This window comes from Hemiscyllium ocellatum, chromosome 20 (assembly GCF_020745735.1).
Source record: "Hemiscyllium ocellatum isolate sHemOce1 chromosome 20, sHemOce1.pat.X.cur, whole genome shotgun sequence".
NCBI lineage: Eukaryota > Metazoa > Chordata > Chondrichthyes > Orectolobiformes > Hemiscylliidae > Hemiscyllium > Hemiscyllium ocellatum.
Window position 1 is genome coordinate 17,673,009 of NC_083420.1, and position 18,100 is coordinate 17,691,108.

The window sequence follows — 18,100 nt, forward strand, 5'->3', positions numbered from 1 at the left end:
TTATAGCAAAAATTTACAGTGTGATATGACAAATAATGCCAACAACTGTTCTTCCTACAAGAATGTCTCAGGAAATAAGTATTCCCAAGATGTATTCAATACAAACCACCTCTCAATACCCTACAAGCCAGAAGAACAGCAGAATAGCCACAGAATGCCACAAGAAATGATAAATGACTCCACAAATACAAATGAGAAATTTCACCAAAACAACTGTACACTAACTCGACTGACCACGAATGGACGAGTACCCTAGAACGAACCATCAACACTAAACAATAGCAGACCATGACAAAAAAAGGCAAGCCCTACAAGAAAAACTGGTCAAGCTTACACACAGCAATAACATGAACAATTCAGAGATTTGAATAAAGAACCTGTCAGACCAACAACACTCAGACAACGAAAAAGCCATCCTAGCATGAGGGATGAACTTCAATCATAGGGACACAGACAAAAAGGACTTCCTGGACTGGAATCCAACTGGAAAGACAACAGACTTCTGGGAGTAATCCAGCAGACCATCAAACAGACAGGAGCACCAACACTAAGCAGAAAGAAAGAAGGGAATACCCTCAACATACTGGAAAGGAAACCCTGGAAGGACTTCTCCAAAATTGCAAATATTAAAATAATACATATTTAACACACACACACCCACAGCATAGCAGCAGATTCAATTTTACAAGACAAGCAATCCTGAGATCTGAACTAATGCTCCAGACGTGAACTCAACCTTTGACCGAACTCTTAGCCATCTGTCCCATTACCTCTGCAAGAGTTCACCGTTTAGTTTCAGCTGATAAGGCTTGTGAAGCCATGTAAGAAGATGCTATATAAATGCAAGCTGTTGCTGTTTACTTTATTTCTGATTTTATTTCCACTGATAACTTAGTCCACACCTGTTGTTCTGTTATAATGGTCATAAAAAACAGAAGCCCTTACCAATTAAATGCCTGGAGCTTGCACAATTACTCTTCTGAAACTGATTAGTTGGTGTGAGTGATTATAGAATTACTCAAGAGTATGAACTTTCCACCAAGGCTGCACTCAAATATAAATCATTTGTTCTTTCACCCAAGTAATCTAATTAGAAAATCCTGCAAAAGTTATTGAAAGAGATATAACTGACACTTGATGCCAAGTTCTTAATTTCTGTTGAAATAGTGCAAAGTAGGTTTATTTCCTTGTTTGCTGACTGAGAATTTAAATGTCGTTGGCTTATTTACCTCAATGACACATTTCCGTTTGACTTGATATTAATTTCAATCAAATGTTAGCAAAGGGTAAAAGCAATGCCACAGGGATCACTAGATCTTTATGGCCTGTTTTATCCAGGTCAGCAGCAAAAAAAAATTGCTCCAACCATAAAATCTGACTCATTCTTTCAGCATTTAAATTATACCTGAAAAAAATCTACTAACACCAAGTGGAATTGTGCAAAGAAAAAAAAAGACCCCATTGAAAGATTTCTCCCTCCTATTAATTTGACAAGCCCAAATATATTTTAAAAATTATACAGAAAGTGGCTAGTGTGGCTTTGACAGCCACCTCAACAGTTGAAGGTCACACATAACAGTTCATAGATTTTCTTTTTAAAAAGGGCAAAGAGAGTGGAGTTGTAGCCTGCCTACTGATAAATACAAATGAGGATTTTAAAAAAGTTAGTCACAACAAGGGGTTATAACTGAAATCCAGCTTTTAGATATGCATTGCTGCACATTACCTGTAAATCTCACTTGCGTGATTAATCATCCAGTAAAGAAGATCCACTTTTGAGATTTAAGAAATATAATTAATTAGGCCACTATGACTTAATTTATGCTTAAGGTAAAGATTTTAAAAATTTCAGATGTTGCAAGTTATCTTTACCTGCACATAGTATTCAATCTGCACATTAGTATTAAACCTCTAGCACAAAAGAGCTCTTATTCCAAATTTTTAATATAATATCTTAACCAGATATACTTAAAAAAAGTCCTCACACATTGCAATTTAGTACTTTTTTCTCCAAACTTTTAATTAATTTTGTTACACTTCAGCTAAATGCAAGACGTACAAACAAATACCAAGATTCTGTGGAAACATGGCCGTGAGGCCCATTGCAAAATAACAGATGGGCACATGCACAGAAACCTTTAACAGTAATTTTCAGTGTTTTGTAGACCTTTGCAAAGCTGTGTATAATGCATAAGTTTCTATTATAAATATACAAAGACATCAAAATCTAAAAAATAAATAAATTAAAAACATTCATCTTTCCTATTGAAGCTTTATTAAATTTTATCACAGCAGAATTGGCAAGAGATGGAGCATTATGCAAGACCTTGTCCTTGTACATCAGGGACCATGGTGTTGATTTTGCCTAGGCTCAAAGGCAAAATCTCTCTTCACGCTGATATTATCAGTCCTACATAAAAAAGAATATGAACAACCTCAATTTGTTTTCCAGCAAAAGTCCTACTGCAAACTGCCATTGAAAAAAAAAGCTGCAATACTTTCACTCTGCCTATTTATGATTTTTTAAATTTGAATGATTGCCTTCAACAGGGAAGCAGTAACCACATCACTGAAACTGCATTGGCAATTAGAGAACACTCAAAAGAAGATACACAGAGTTGAAAATGAAGCTTCAAAGCTTTTGGATCAATGACACCCACGATTGATGCTAACAGAACTTGATCAGCAATAGTTCTTTAAGTCCTTCTAGTCAGTTTCGCTGATAAACAGAAATATTTAAAACAAAGTCCAATTTAAAGCTGGGAAGTTAGGGGAAGAAATGGCAGAGTAAAATTTTTTAAATTGACACAGTTGCACAGTAATAAATAATCAAAATCAAACAAATTGTAGCTATCAAGTAATGGTAAACACGACTACTTCCACTGCCATTTACTTAATATAACATTGAAAAATCTTATAAAATTGTTAAGCCAGTCAATATATACTTTGATCAGTGAACACATTTACCAGCCAATTGGAAACAAATTATGTAAAAACCAGAAAGTATGCAAAGTTCCAAGCCTGTTTTCTCATATTCTCTAGTCTTATTATTCAGTTACATAGTTCTAATAGAGCAATATGATAACCAGATAGTGTTTGCATTATCTGCAGTTGATCACACATTTAAGCAAGTTAACACGCAAACAAGATTTTTTTTAAAAAACTGGTTCAGGGCACAGTTGGTGAAGCACTCAATCTATTAGAAAGCCAGGGAAACGTTCTGGTTTTGAATTCTCTTCTGAGGTGGAGACATTACTATGCTGTACATGGCGGGAGCAGGGGTGTCTTTGGTGCGATCCCTGGGGTCCACTCTTCAGCAACGTTACCTCATACACACATAAAAAGTCTACCTGCCTCAATGGTCACTTGACCATTAATCAGGAAACCTTCCTGAATTTTAGAGAAAAAAGAACAAAACACACAAAATAAAAAAAGTTACTTTCAAAAGATTGCTAATTTCATCTGCACAACTGCGCAAGACAATTTACAATCACGTATCCTTCATTACATTCTCAATTATAACAACATTTAAAATTTACTGTTAAATTTGCAACTTATTTATGAACATTTCCACTTTAGCTCTTCAATTCTGAAGTACAAGTAGTACCTTCAGGTGCTCTAAACTAGCAATATTTCTTACATGAAAACAGGAGTGTGGATTTTGAGAATATTCAAATATTTAAAATGTGAGAAGAAATGTTGAAGGGAAGCATGCAAATCCCAACCAAAAAAAAAATTCATGCAGAATAGGGAAGGGAAAAAAAAGGATTTCACTCAACATTGATTAAAGAAAGCTAGACTTGGGTATTGATTTATTCTCTTAAGTAGCTTTAAAAAAAAACTAAGGTTTAGCATAAACAGATGATGGACAAGTAACCTCCTCCAAGCACAAGGCAAGCTGTGAAAAATATCGTACAGCAGCTGAAAGAATGTTTGGATTTAGCATTAGACCCTTTCATCAGCATGAAGGAGAACTGTATCAACTGTTGAAAGTCCCAATGTTCACTTTTTAAGAACAGACCCACAACCTGTTAAGAGAATGTCACTTACAAACTCTGAACTTCAAAAGACAATCTAAAAAGTACATGAACATACAGATTAGTGTGCATACAATTTGCAGTGAGCCATTTTCCAAAAATACTGAAGCCAGACAAGAATCTCATGCTATGTGGTGAAAAGTGAACCAGATAGTTAATGACAAAAAACACCTCAAGGTGCCCAAATATATGCTAACATTATTTTAATAGTTAACCCTAAATATCAGATGCTTAAATCTGATGAAAGGATCAGTAACAGCCAAATAAACTTTCTGCATTTATTGTATTGATATAATTGATATTTGTTTGTAATAAAGGAACTTCTGTAGTCGTGCTCACGGCAAGATAGAAAATTTGATTTGATATGTATTGTGATATACACTACATCCATAATTCTTCATCTGTTATTAATACAACCAATTCCTTCTAAGGATAATGTAACTTTTAAAAATAAATCCAAAAGTCAATTTGATGCCAATTTCTCTGATGAGATACCCTGAAATCAGTTCAGGGATCTTCCCTGAATTTTTTTAATGATCAGCAGCATTTGTCGCAAAGCTCCAGCTTTGCCTCTGATCAACTTTCACAAAGACAGTTTATTTTTAAATTTTGCTCTTAATTTGTTTCTGTCTGTTTAAAACAAGTGTAACATTTTCAATCTGCTCGACAACTGTGACAACTTCGAGAACAGATCTCCCTGCATTAGTAACACTTCAATATTACCTTTCTTACCTATTACGTAATACAATTGCGAGTTTTAAATCATCCAAAGGATGGTGCTGTTACCTCATGAATGTGACAAGATACCCAGTTATCCTACTCACTTCTGGGAGAGCAATTTAAGCTTGTTGTAACTAACATAGGCAAATGACATACCTGCCCCTTCAAGTAACAATGAGCAACATCACAGAAGATACTTCATTATTAACAGAGGCACCAAAGGTTCCCAATCCTTCGAAATACAGAAGAAATATAAGTCTATGACTCACAAGCTGCTGGGAAACAAAATATTTTGGGGCTGGGCCATACCATCACAAACTGCTCATTTTAAGTAATGGTAAGAGTCCTGGAGGAAAGACACTCATTAAAATGAGACAGATAGGGACAGGTCTTCATCGGTACCATCGGTAAAAAGGCCAAGCCAGCTTTTGATCAACCAGGTAAGTGTGATGCAGGCAACAGGATCCTGACCTGTCTAGTTAAGTCAAGAACATGTATATTGACTGGTGTCCCAAGGCATCACGCGCTCAGTTTCATTCTCAGTCAGAAACTAACAAGATCCAGAGATGAAGGTATCTTATTTCTTTTCACTAAAGTGTATTAGCGAACCGCATTCAGTTTCCTAATGTGGCCTGTATCAAGTGAAAATTGACAACAATTAACAGTAATTCCATTCCAGAATAGTTGGGGAACAGCAAATACTTATGTATTAATTAGGAAGGGTCGAGGTCAAGATTTTTTCCTAGGTTGAAAATGGAGGTTTAATTAAATCTAATACTAGAGTCTGGTATGTTACAAATAAAACTCCACTAAGCAATCAAATAACATTGTAGGAAAACAATAATGTCCACTTCTGCCTCATTCATGCTTCACAAATAGATTGCTTATAATAAAGCTTCATGGCTCCACAAATAGCTTTTTATCCTATACCTAGAATTTCTGTTGCATACTTTAAAAAGTGAGGTCTGCAGATGCTGGAGATCAGAGCTGAAAATGCGTTGCTGGTTAAAACACAGCAGGTCAGGCAGCATCCAAGGATCAGGAAATTCGACGTTTCGGGCCAGAGCCCTTCATCAGGAATGACTCATTCCTGATGAAGGGCTCTGGCCCGAAACGTCGTATTTCCTGATCCTTGGATGCTGCCTGGCCTGCTGTGCTTTAACCAGCAACACATTTTCAGCACTATCTTAGCAATGCTTACATTTGCAAGCAAATCATTTCTTGGCCTGGTCTGAAGTCTTTGAAGACCATGGAAAAAGATTTGAAAAAATTACAGCACAAATTCCCTTTAGAATAACTAATCTTGGAAAAAAAACATATTTCTGGTATGGCCACGTTTGTAATCAAGTGTTTATATCTTTTTCAGGTGCTAACTGATCTACAGTGCATTTATTGTTTAACTGATAATTGATTATTTAATTAATTCAGTTCTGTTCATTGAAGGAGTCCAGCACAACGAAAAACTTACCCTAAGACAATTATCTCTCTTATTTTGTCAATGTTAATAGATCTAGTTGACAAAAAGGAGTATTCTTACAGGAGAGGACCCTCAATCTCACATTTATACAAGGACAATCCAAAGCTATCAAACTGAAATGCAGTTTGCCATTTTGACACTGTCAAGATTAACCAATCACATATTAGTGCAAAATCAGTCCACGTAGCCTGATGTATGAATTGGCAACTACACAGAGTACAAAACTATGCAAATATGTTTTCTCAACTTAAGCCACAAAGCCAATAATTCCTTCTACAGACTCCTACACAATTTAAATGGTTGTTCAGATCTTAAATGATTGCAAAATTGTGGAGCCACAATTTTTACAATGAGTGACAGGCTATAAATTTGGAAACAAAATGAACAGCTCCCAACATTATGCAGCCAGTTTAATAAACTGCATGGTGTAGAATTTAACAATATGATTAAAAGGTTCATAGATTTATTCACAGTTCCTACAGAATGTGATGTTAGCAGACAGTAAAACATCACAATTGTTGCCAATGCCCTTGGGCTGCAGAGGTAAGAAAGGATGTACGATCAGCTTTCCCACTCTTAGCTGTTGTGTGTATGTCTAGTGCATGGTCAATTACAATGTTAGAAAACAATCTGACTCTGATGCCCTAGGGCCAAATACACCGAGAATCTTGCCTTGTTGCCCATAACTAATAATAGAGGACCATGTTAGCTGTAGAACTGTGCTTAAGAAAATGCAGCACTAAGCAGGAGGTTTGAGAGGATAATCATTGAAGGTATAGCAATATTAAAAGTTCTAAAAAATTATAAAGACTTTCAAAATGGTTAAAAGCCACACAGATCATTTAAAATTTATTCCTTATTGAGAAGGAAAAATCAAGCAATTAAATTTAAATTATTCAACTAATTCACCATCTGAAATATGTAACAATTACTTTTAAAAATCCCAGTTCATACAAAGAACTTGCATTTATATAGCTCCTTTCATGACTTCAAACCATCCCAAAGTGCTTTATATCAATCAAGAATATTGAAATATAGTCACAATATAGCAAGTTTGCACAATCCAGGTTGGCTATTTCAGGTGCTTATGTTTATTCCTTTTTTTTGTGCTTAGCTTGGAGCAGGTTATCTTCAAGAGCAAATATGCAGCTACGTCATGTAAAACATAATACAATACACCTAAATACAAAAGCAATTAAAAACAAACAGGGATTTTGGTCATACTTCTTAGCTTTTACAAAACAGCAAAGAAAATCTGAAGTCTTATGTAGTTAAGTCTCCGTATTCAGCATGGTTTCTTAAAAATTCACTTTACAAAGTTGGCCTTTCTGATAGAAATTTTAAGATTTTGCACCAGTGAATCACGATACTTTCTTGCCAAGTTAAGTAAAGGTGCACTTCAAGTTGGCCTTAGGGATCATTTCAATCATCCATACCAATATTTCGGAATAGATATGACATTGATTCACCATTGTGGATTCTTCGAATGGCCTCAGATAAGATCATGCTGATGTCAACGGTCTTTATTTTATGGCACTGGAGTTTCTGGATTTCATGTGGGATTGTATTGGTTACTACCACCTGTGGAAGAGCAATGTGTATAATTAACAGGAAAATGTTAATTCAAAAATCAGGACTCTGCCAATGATTTATAAGTCTGCATTGTTGAATAATGAGCTGTAATAAGGAATAGCTTCCTCTCCTTCCCCCTCAACAAATGCACTTTACAACAAAATAGATTAAATTACATTTTTGTTCAACAAATACAGGAAAAAAACCTATAAATATTAATTCAATATTGTCAACTGCCTATTGCCAGACTTTAGTTACCTCATCAATTGCAGATTCTTCGATCAATCGGGGTGCATCAGATGACAAAAGTCCATGAGTTGCCATGACATAGATTTTGTAAGCCCCTCTCTCCTTCAATGTATCTGCAGCTGCTAAAAAGCTATCAACGTCATCAATTATGTCATCCTGTCAAAAAATTCAAATGTTAAAAATCTTTAATTTTACTTTAAATTTAAAGTATATTTAATTTAAATTTTAACTTAAGTATTACATGTTTCTCTGGATCCTGATACAGAAGTTTAAAATGACTGAAAAAGGCACTCTGTTGACTGATGAAGAATGCCTTAACTGAAAGAAGGTTGGGACAATATTAAGTAAAAAATGAGGTCTGCAGATGCTGGAGATCACAGCTGCAAATGGGTTGCTGGTCAAAGCACAGCAGGCCAGGCAGCATCTCAGGAATAGAGAATTCGACGTTTCGAGCATAAGCCCTAACACATTTCATTCTCAGAAAGCAGTGAGGCACAAACCCACTTATGTGGCATCAACACCAAAAATGACTGATCCAGGAAACTGCAAAACATAACTTTCGATCAGTGGTTAGATACTCAATAAGATTCATGAAAATCCTGCAACAAAGTAGGAACTTTAACTGACAGGATTTGTTCGGCTAAAGATCCAAATGATCACTCTAAAAATAAATAATACATGAGTTCAAAGTTCATTTACAAAACATGCTTGTTGCTTACAAAGCTAAATAAATTGCCTATTATTTGATTTATTTGAAATTTGATAGACAATCTCAAGATTAGAGTTAGGACTTTGTTTAAAAAAATCCCCAGGCTAACCTGCATTGTCATATTTCCCCACTCTCACTAGATTATTTAAGGGTAATTGCAAGCAGCACTGAACATTCCCTGACATGAATGAAGCTACTGAACTTGCTGAAATTTGGATGTCAATAACGGTTAGCATTAAAAACTGAACATTCTGTTCCCCTCTGCTCAAACAAATTGAAGGAGAAATGTACTGACAATTAGTTTACTATGATGAATAACCAAATTATAGTTTTGTTGGTTTGGCAAAGCACAGTGACTTTATTCTATTACTAAATGAATAATGACTAACACAAGGACCTCATTGGTTCTGTGCCAGCATACAGTGAAATCTGAATGTTAACAGTGAACCCATTTGTTTACAAAAGACAAAGAAGGACAACAGGCTTTACCACCAAACTTCAAGCTTTAAAATCAAATTAATGTGAATGAAGCCCATGATTCCCACCAAAAAGGTAATAAAATGTGTCTAAATGATAATCCTTTAACAGTTCTAAAATTCTTTGACTATATTCATAGGTTTTCATGAATGTTAAAACTTAGCTTAATGAATCCAGACATTCCAAAAAGCTGAAATTCTGCATCTGACCTTAGTCAATGTACACTCACTGCAATACTAAAAATGTTGAATTATAAATCAAGAGTGGCAATTGTTATTAATTTGACTCACTAGGTCTGCGAATAAAATTCAACTAACCTTGAAGAAATGTACACTTATTCTGGAATTGCTGCATCATGGGAGAGGTTTGAGGATAAAATCGCCAGTTCATTTTAACTGAAGATCAAGTTGCCTTAACTTTCATCGCAAAAGTTAAAAGCTAGCTTATACTAAAAGTCTCCATCCAGTTTGCCTGCACTATCTTTGCAAAATGAGTGCCTTTTTAAGAAAAAGGGATTTTCAAGTTTTGATAAATTGGTACTTTTCTACAATCTAACATCAGTTGCCATCTCATTTTCCAGCATTAAACTTGTTCCATCTCAACAATGGTGTGTAGGTCACAAATGAAAGCAATGTATTATAAAAACTGAGAAAGAACTTCCTTACTGAAAGAGTGATGAAAATGTGCAACTTTCTTCCACAGGGAGTAATTGAGGTGTACAGTATTGATGCATTTAAGGGGAAGCCAAATTTGCAGAAGGGAAGCCCAAGTTAAACAAATACCTGCATGGACTGGGTGAACAAAGAAAGGTCTGTCCGTGCGTTGCATAGGTAAAAACAATGACTGCAGATGCTGGAAACCAGATTCTGGATTAGTGGTGCTGGAAGAGCACAGCAGTTCAGGCAGCATCCAATGAGCAGCGAAATCGACGTTTCGGGCAAAAGCGCCCAAAACGTCGATTTCGCTGCTCGTTGGATACTGCCTGAACGGCTGTGCTCTTCCAGCACCACTAATCCAGAATCCGTGTGTTGCATATTCTATTTAAAAGCTGCTTTTAAAAAACAAAAAACAGTTAATCTGTTTTGCTATTTTACATTTTCAGCAACCTTCTGAACTTATTTCTTGGAAATAGAAGATCTTTCTTTATGACTATTTTTAAACATTTCCTTATTATGTATAGTCTTACTGTTTGCAAGACTTTCAAGGGTAAACTCACCACAATAATAGCTATCCTTCCTCCTACATCCCCAACAACTGTGATTGGAGGCTTTTCTTTTGGAATTGCCACTGATGGGAAGAAAAATAAAAAGAAGATAATTACACCTGTTGCATTGCATAAGCTCATTCCAATAGAAGCAAGCAATTCACTTCACACCAAGCAATCGCTCACTGAAAATTATTATGCAGTGACTAAGGTAAGTTTTAAGGTATTTTTAGAAGGACAAACAATATAAAGCTTGTGGAAATGCCTTTAAATCTACATATCCAAACAACACTATTGTACAGTTAGTAATAAACAAAATAGCCCAGTGAAACAGCATTTAAACTTGAATGAAAAATGTTTTTAAAACATATTGAGAATATGGCTTAGAATAACACGATTAATCTACTTTTTGAAATAGAATGATGGAGTATTATTTCATTTATCCAAAGTATTGACTAATGTGTATTAGCATTCAATTTGCACAACTAAAATAACAAGGATCTATTATACTGTAGACTCACTAGGTATTTCCAGGCTGGGGTGTATAGCAGCTGCATTTTTCACTGTAGGTGGCGAATGCCTGCCATCAACCAAATCGGACTCTGCATCCTGCACTTCACCATGTATCACTGCGATTCCTAAACGTAACCGCTCAGCGAAAGACTGTGCTCTGAAATAGAAAACGATTGGTCTTCAAAGAAACAGCCAGCCAACAGAAGTTGTCTCATTTGTAACATTACACAATAGAGGCATATTTGCTTTAAGCACAAAACTTTCAATTAAAAAAAAAGAGAAACAAGCGAAAGAACAAAGGAAAATATTGTCTCTTTTGATAGAATTAAGAGGAAAATCATCAATGCAATGTTACAAGGTTTCATCGATCGTTCACTACCTCTGGTCAAAATACTGGAACAGACTTACCGGAATAGCAACATGCATGTACCTTTAACCACAGAGACTAGAGACGATTAGAGGTGGGCAATAAATGCTGGCCATGTAGTCATCAAGGACAACATCTGAGTCAGAGGTGTACAGCATGGAAACAGACCCCTCGGTCCAACCCGTCCATGCCAACCAGATATCCCAACCCAATCTAGTCCCACCTTCCAGCACCCGGCCCATATCCCTCCCAAACCTTTCCTATTCATATACCCATCCAAATGCCTTTTAAAATGTTGCAACTGTACCAGCCTCCACCACTTCCTCGATCAGCTCATTCCATACATGTATCACCCACTGCGTGAAAACGTTGCCCCTTAGTTCTCTCATATTTTTCCCCTCTCACCCTAAACCTATGACCTCTGGTTCTGGACTCCCCCACTCTAAGGAAAAGACTTTGTCTATTTGTCCTATCCACGCCCCTCAATTTCATAAACCTCTATAAAAGGTCAGCTCTCAGCCTCCGATGCTCCAGGAAAAACAGCCCCAGCCTGTCCAGCCTCTCTCTATAGCTCAAATCCTCCAATCCTGGCAACATCCTTATTAATCTTTTCTGAACCCTTTCAAGTTTCAAAACATCTTTTTGATAAGGAGATCAGAGTTGCACACAACATTCCAACAGTGATCTAACCAATGTCCTGTACAGCTGCAACAGGATCTCCCAACTCCTGTACTCAATACTCCCCAACGCCTTATTTTCACTATGGACATCCAGTCCCTGTACACCTCCATCCCCCATCACGAAGGACTCAAAGCCCACCGCTTCTTCCTTTCCCGCCGCACCAACCAGTACCCTTCCACTGACACCCTCCTTCGACTGACTGAACTGGTCCTCACCCTGAATAACTTCTCTTTTCAATCCTCCCACTTCCTCCAAACTAAAGGAGTTGCCATGGGCACCCGCACGGGCCCCAGCTATGCCTGCCTCTTCGTAGGATATGTGGAACAGTCCATCTTCTGCAACTACACTGGCACCACCCCCCACCTTTTCCTCCGCTACATCGATGACTGTATCGGCACTGCTTCGTGCTCCCACGAGGAGGTTGAACAGTTCATCAACTTTACTAACACCTTCCATCCCGACCTGAAATTCACCTGGACTGTCTCAGACTCCTCCCTCCCCTTCCTAGACCTTTCCATCTCTATCTCGGGCGACCGACTCAACACAGACATCTACTATAAACCGACTGACTCCCACAGCTACCTGGACTACACCTCCTCCCACCCTGCCCCCTGCAAAAACTCCATCCCATATTCCCAATTCCTTCGTCTCCGCCGCATCTGCTCCCAGGAGGACCAGTTCCAACAACGCACAGCCCAGATGGCCTCCTTCAAGGATCACAGATTCCCCCCAGACGTGATCGACGATGCCCTCCACCGCATCTCCTCCACTTCCCGCTCCTCCGCCCTTGAGCCCTGCTCCTCCAACCGCCACCAAGACAGAACCCCACTGGTTCTCACCTACCACCCCACCAACCTCCGCATACAACGTATCATCCGCCGTCATTTCCGCCACCTCCAAACAGACCCCACCACCAAGGATATATTTCCCTCCCCTCCCCTATCAGCGTTCCGCAAGGACCACTCCCTTCGTGACTCCCTCGTCAGATCCACACCCCCCACCAACCCAACCTCCACCCCCAGCACTTTCCCCTGCGACCGCAGGAAGTGTAAAACTTGCGCCCACACCTCCACACTCACTTCCCTCCAAGGCCCCAAGGGATCCTTCCATATCCGCCACAAGTTCACCTGTACCTCCACACACGTCATCTATTGCATCCGCTGCACCCGATGTGGCCTCCTCTATATTGGGGAGACAGGCCGCTTACTTGCGGAACGCTTCAGAGAACACCTCTGGGCCGCCCGGACCAACCAACCCAACCACCCCGTGGCTCAACACTTTAACTCTCCCTCCCACTCCACCGAGGACATGCAGGTCCTTGGACTCCTCCACCGGCAGAACATAACAACACGACGGCTGGAGGAGGAGCGCCTCATCTTCCGCCTGGGAACCCTCCAACCACAAGGTATGAATTCAGATTTCTCCAGTTTCCTCATTTCCCCTCCCCCCACCTTGTCTCAGTCGGTTCCCTCAACTCAGCACCGCCCTCCTAACCTGCAATCTCCTTACTGACCTCTCCGCCCCCACCCCACTCCGGCCTATCACCCTCACCTTGACCTCCTTCCACCTATCCCACCTCCATCACCCCTCCCCCAAGTCCCTCCTCCCTACCTTTTATCTTAGCCTGCTTGGCTACTCTCTCTCATTCCTGATGAAGGGCTTATGCTCGAAACGTCGAATTCCCTATTCCTGAGATGCTGCCTAACCTGCTGTGCTTTAACCAGCAACACATTTTCAGCTCAATACTCTGACCACTAAAGGAAAGCATACCAAATGCCTTCTTCACTATCTTATCTACCTGTGATTCCACTTTCAAGGAGCTAGGAACCTGCACTCCAAGGTCTCTTTGTTCAGCAACACTCCCCAAGACCTTACCATTAAGTGTATAAGTCCTGCCAAGATGCGCTTTCCCAAAATGCAGCAGCTCACATTTGTCTGAATTAAATTCCAAACGCCACTTCTCAGCCCATTGGCCCATCTGATCAAGATCCTGTTGCAATTGGAGGTAACCTTCTTCACTGTCCACTACACCTCCAATTTTGGTGTCATCTGCAAACTTACTAACTATACCTCTTATGCTTGCATCCAAATCATTTATATAAATGACGAAATGTAGAGGACCCAGTACTGATCCTTGTGGCACTCCATCTCATGAATAGATTTTTTTTAAGAAAAATCTATCTTGACACATACATACCTTTTGGCAGAAGCTGGTGACTTTGCAACAATCACTGCATTTCTGTAATCAGGGATCTGCACAAGGAAAGAAAGATCAGGGGGGAAGAGGGAGAGAAGTAGATATGAATAACTTAAAACCTTACATTCCATCATGCAGATCATCAACATTTGATCTCCGCTCATATCACATTATAATTAGTTTAATATTTTAAAGCCAGCATAGACATTACAAAGAAGCACACTATGAACATTAGATTTAGTTACTAGTTTCAGTTGTTAAACTCATATCAAATCACACCCGGTCCTTGAATTTCTAGAGTGCTATGCATACCTTATAATCAGTGCTGTTTATACGGTTGAGCTACAGCAAAACAAGCAGTTTTATTTTAGTTTGACTAGATTTCTAAATTTATTTGAGAAATCAACACTAATGTACTTTTCATATCAATTTTATAAACTACACAATGTGAGAAAAGTAACAGACATTTTTGTAGCTTAGGGATTTTTCTTAAAACAGATTCCCTCATTTCTATTTGTTCCCAAGTTGCTGATGTCGGAAGAACAAATGTAAATAGTGTTGGAATGGTCATTTTTATGCAGTAGATACTTAGACACCATAGATACTGGTGAGTCTTGAACTGGGTTCTGCAAGTGCAATATGTGTTCAGCACTAAACTATACCACGCAATTCCACACTTTTACACATTTGATAATCAAGTGGTTCTACAATCTATGTGGCTATGCTAAACTGAAACCTAAATTTTATACGCAGCACAGATCCGAGGTTGTTAATCATTTATTAAAATTTATTCAAAGCAGTATAACCTACTGCCAAGTTTAACTTCTTTCAAAAGTATAGCACTGAACTATACATACATTTTTTGTAAAGCAAGTGACAGTTGTGCACATAATTGGTGACACCTAACAGTGCGTCTCATCTCTGAAATCATACAATGTCAGTGAATAATTCCATTAACCTCACCTCTTCCTGAATGTATTGTAAGAGGAATGGGGACGCTCGCAGATTATCAACTGGAATATTGAAAAATCCCTGGATTTCTTTCTGATGTAAATCCATTGTAATCAAGTGAGTCAAACCTGAGGAGAGTGTGCAAATAAATACAAATAAATGCAACAATTTGATTTCTTATCCAGATAGTGCCCTAGTTGCAGCAGTCAAATCACAAAATAAAATGTTTAATTTGCCTTAACAACTGCACTGTTAAATTAATGTCTTGTTTCAGAATTCTTTTCATTCACCCCAAACTATAATGCAAGTTAGCCTTGTTCACCAGGAAAAATTGTCGCCCTTTCAAAACATTTGTCATTGTTGAAGTGCACTTGCACAATTCAGTCTTCATATTCAAAATATCTTGGAAAAGGTAAGAAAAACACTGGCAAAAGATAATTTCAGAGAAAGAAACTCCCAAACATACAGTATGCATATTTTTACCGTATTTACTCTGCAAATTTTAAGAACATATTGTGCCCAAACAAAACGCTCAAGAGAATATGAACGAGTTGTTCAATATGGCGCTTTGCGAATGAAGGTGATATGCTGCAATAGAGGGGATGACAGCTCATTTGCAATAAACACCTCTTTTACCCATTTGTTGACCAGCCAATTCACCACACCTTATCTCAATCTATTCTCACTTGATGCAGTAATCTAAAGTTTTATTGCCTCTTAAACTAAATTGCACATTACCTTAGCTGCAAATCATCTTTGAACGCCAAACAATCCACACTTCCAAAAAATGAGATTTAAGAAATAGTAAAAAGCAGACATGCAAGAATTAAATTGAACATTTTCAAAGCAACTGAACATTTAACAGAAATTCTAATGGTGACTAAATTCCTCAGAATTGCTAAGATACAACCAGCAACTAAACAACCAAATGTTTTGAAATAGTTTTTGCACTGTTATAGAAAACTAGTCAAAATCAAAATACTGGAAAACTTCAGTTATTTTCTGACTAATGCAACCTGACTACATAGATTACCACTATTAAATTTATTTCAGAAGGACTGTAGACAAGTAGGATTCTGATTGAAGAGTCATAACATCATTGAATAGAATCATAGAATGGATGTAGGTTTGCTCGCTGAGCTGGAAGGTCCGTTTTCATTGGGAGCAAACGTACATCGAGAACCTCAACCTGAGCTACAAATCTTCTCAAAACTCACTAGAATTATAGATTCACTACAGTGAAGAAAGGGGTCATTTAGCCCTTCAAATCTGCACTGACCCAATGAAGTGTATAAGAAACTGGAGCAGAATTAGGCCATTTCGCCTTTGAATTGCCTCTGCCGTTCAATCCTGGTTGATCTACTTCTCAACCTCATTCTCTTGCCTTCTCCCCAAAACCATTGATCCCTTTCCTAATGAAAATCCTATTTATCCTTGTCTTAAAGACAATGACTTTACCACAGAAGGTTACAGAGGCCAAGAATTCCACAAATTCATCGGACTGAAATTTCTAATCTCAATTCTAAACTTCAAGGCCATGCCCTTGGGTCAGAGTCTCTCGTACTAGTGGAAACTTCTTTTTCATGTCCACTCTATCTAGGCCTCTCAATATTCTGAGAGTTTCAATCAGATTGCTGCTCATCCTTCTAAACTCCACGGAGCACAGGCCCCAAGTCTTCAACCACTCCTCATTACGACAATCTCTTCATTCCTAGGTTCATTCTTAAGAACCTCCTCTGGTCTCCCGCCAAGACCAGCATATCCTTCCTTCGACATGGGACACAAGCCTGCTCACAAAACTCTAAATATGGTCTGACTACAGCCTTAAAACAAACAGGCTCAGCAGCACATCTCTGCTCTTGCATTCTAGCCCTCTCAAAATTAATGTTAACATTGGATTTGCTATCCTAACTGCCAACTGAACCTGCATGTCAACCATAAGGGAATTCTGAACCAGGATTTCTAAGTTCCTTTGTGCTAGATTTCTAAAGCCCTTCCCCCATTTAGAAAATAGTCTATACTTCTATTCTGCCTACCAAAGAGCATAACCTCACACTTTCACACATTGTATTTCATATGCCACTCCTCTACCCACTCTCCTAGCCTGTTCAAGCCTATCCTATCCTTCTTCAACCTCCTCATTTTTTTCAACATTAGTGTCACTCCATCTATCCTCTGTTGGTTCTTAAAACATTGTCAATTGCCTGGTTTACATGCATGACTTCTTTCTGTAATTTTGATATGATCTTTACCTTCCTTCATTAACCTTCGGCAGTTTATCCATTTCCTAAAATCCTTCACAATGGGATAAATGTTGCTGCAAGTCATGAACAATTTAATTGTTCAGTCTTTTCCGCTAAATTCCTTTCTTAGTTCTTTCCAGTCAATTCTGCCCTCATCCCCATGTACATATCCTTATTTAAGTTTACACAGTTATTTCTGACTCAAGTTTCTCATCTCCAATTGAATGCAAATTCTGTGTTATGGTCACTTTCCCTCAAGGAAATTTTACAAGATGCAAAATACATATGATTTTTTTCCTCTTGGCTAACTTTGTCAAATTTATTTTACCCCAATCTACACGAACAGTAAAGTCATTCACATAAAAAGTAGGTTTTTTGTTTAAGATCACAACATTACCACAAAACATCTGTCCTATAGAAAATAGATTAGGAGGCCTACAGACTACTCCCACCAGTCATCCTCCTCTTGTTATTTATTATACCAATCCACACAGATCCTATATAATCCGATCCAAAATAATTTTTTACTATCTTACTTATTTCACATCATACTAACAAAGCTACACCACCAGACTTTGCTTCCTCCCTATTCTTTCGAAGACATACACATTCTTGAATATTCAATTGCCAGCTTCAATTGCCTTGCACAAATATCCACAATGGTTATAAGGTAATACCCATTAACCTGTATTTGTGCGGTTGG

General features: G+C 38.1%; 1 protein-coding gene across 8 annotated transcripts in view; it reads right to left on the reverse strand.

Annotated features, from left to right (window-relative positions):
• Window positions 1-2,008: 2,008 nt before the first annotated feature.
• The window catches only part of prpsap2 (phosphoribosyl pyrophosphate synthetase-associated protein 2), a 37,287-nt gene continuing 21,195 nt past the window's right edge, over window positions 2,009-18,100 (reverse strand). For 6 of the 8 annotated variants that reach the window (XM_060840171.1, XM_060840170.1, XM_060840172.1 and 3 more), the window contains 6 exons: window positions 15,167-15,282; window positions 14,204-14,259; window positions 10,967-11,115; window positions 10,458-10,528; window positions 8,065-8,211; window positions 7,114-7,815 (listed from right to left, as the gene is read on the reverse strand). In XM_060840171.1, coding sequence (XP_060696154.1) covers window positions 7,657-7,815; window positions 8,065-8,211; window positions 10,458-10,528; window positions 10,967-11,115; window positions 14,204-14,259; window positions 15,167-15,282 — 698 coding nt within the window. In that variant the 3' untranslated portion in view covers window positions 7,114-7,656. Of the gene's footprint in view, window positions 3,391-7,113; window positions 7,816-8,064; window positions 8,212-10,457; window positions 10,529-10,966; window positions 11,116-14,203; window positions 14,260-15,166; window positions 15,283-18,100 lie in introns of those variants that run through there. The other 2 variants (XM_060840175.1, XM_060840177.1) reach the window with 2 other exon arrangements.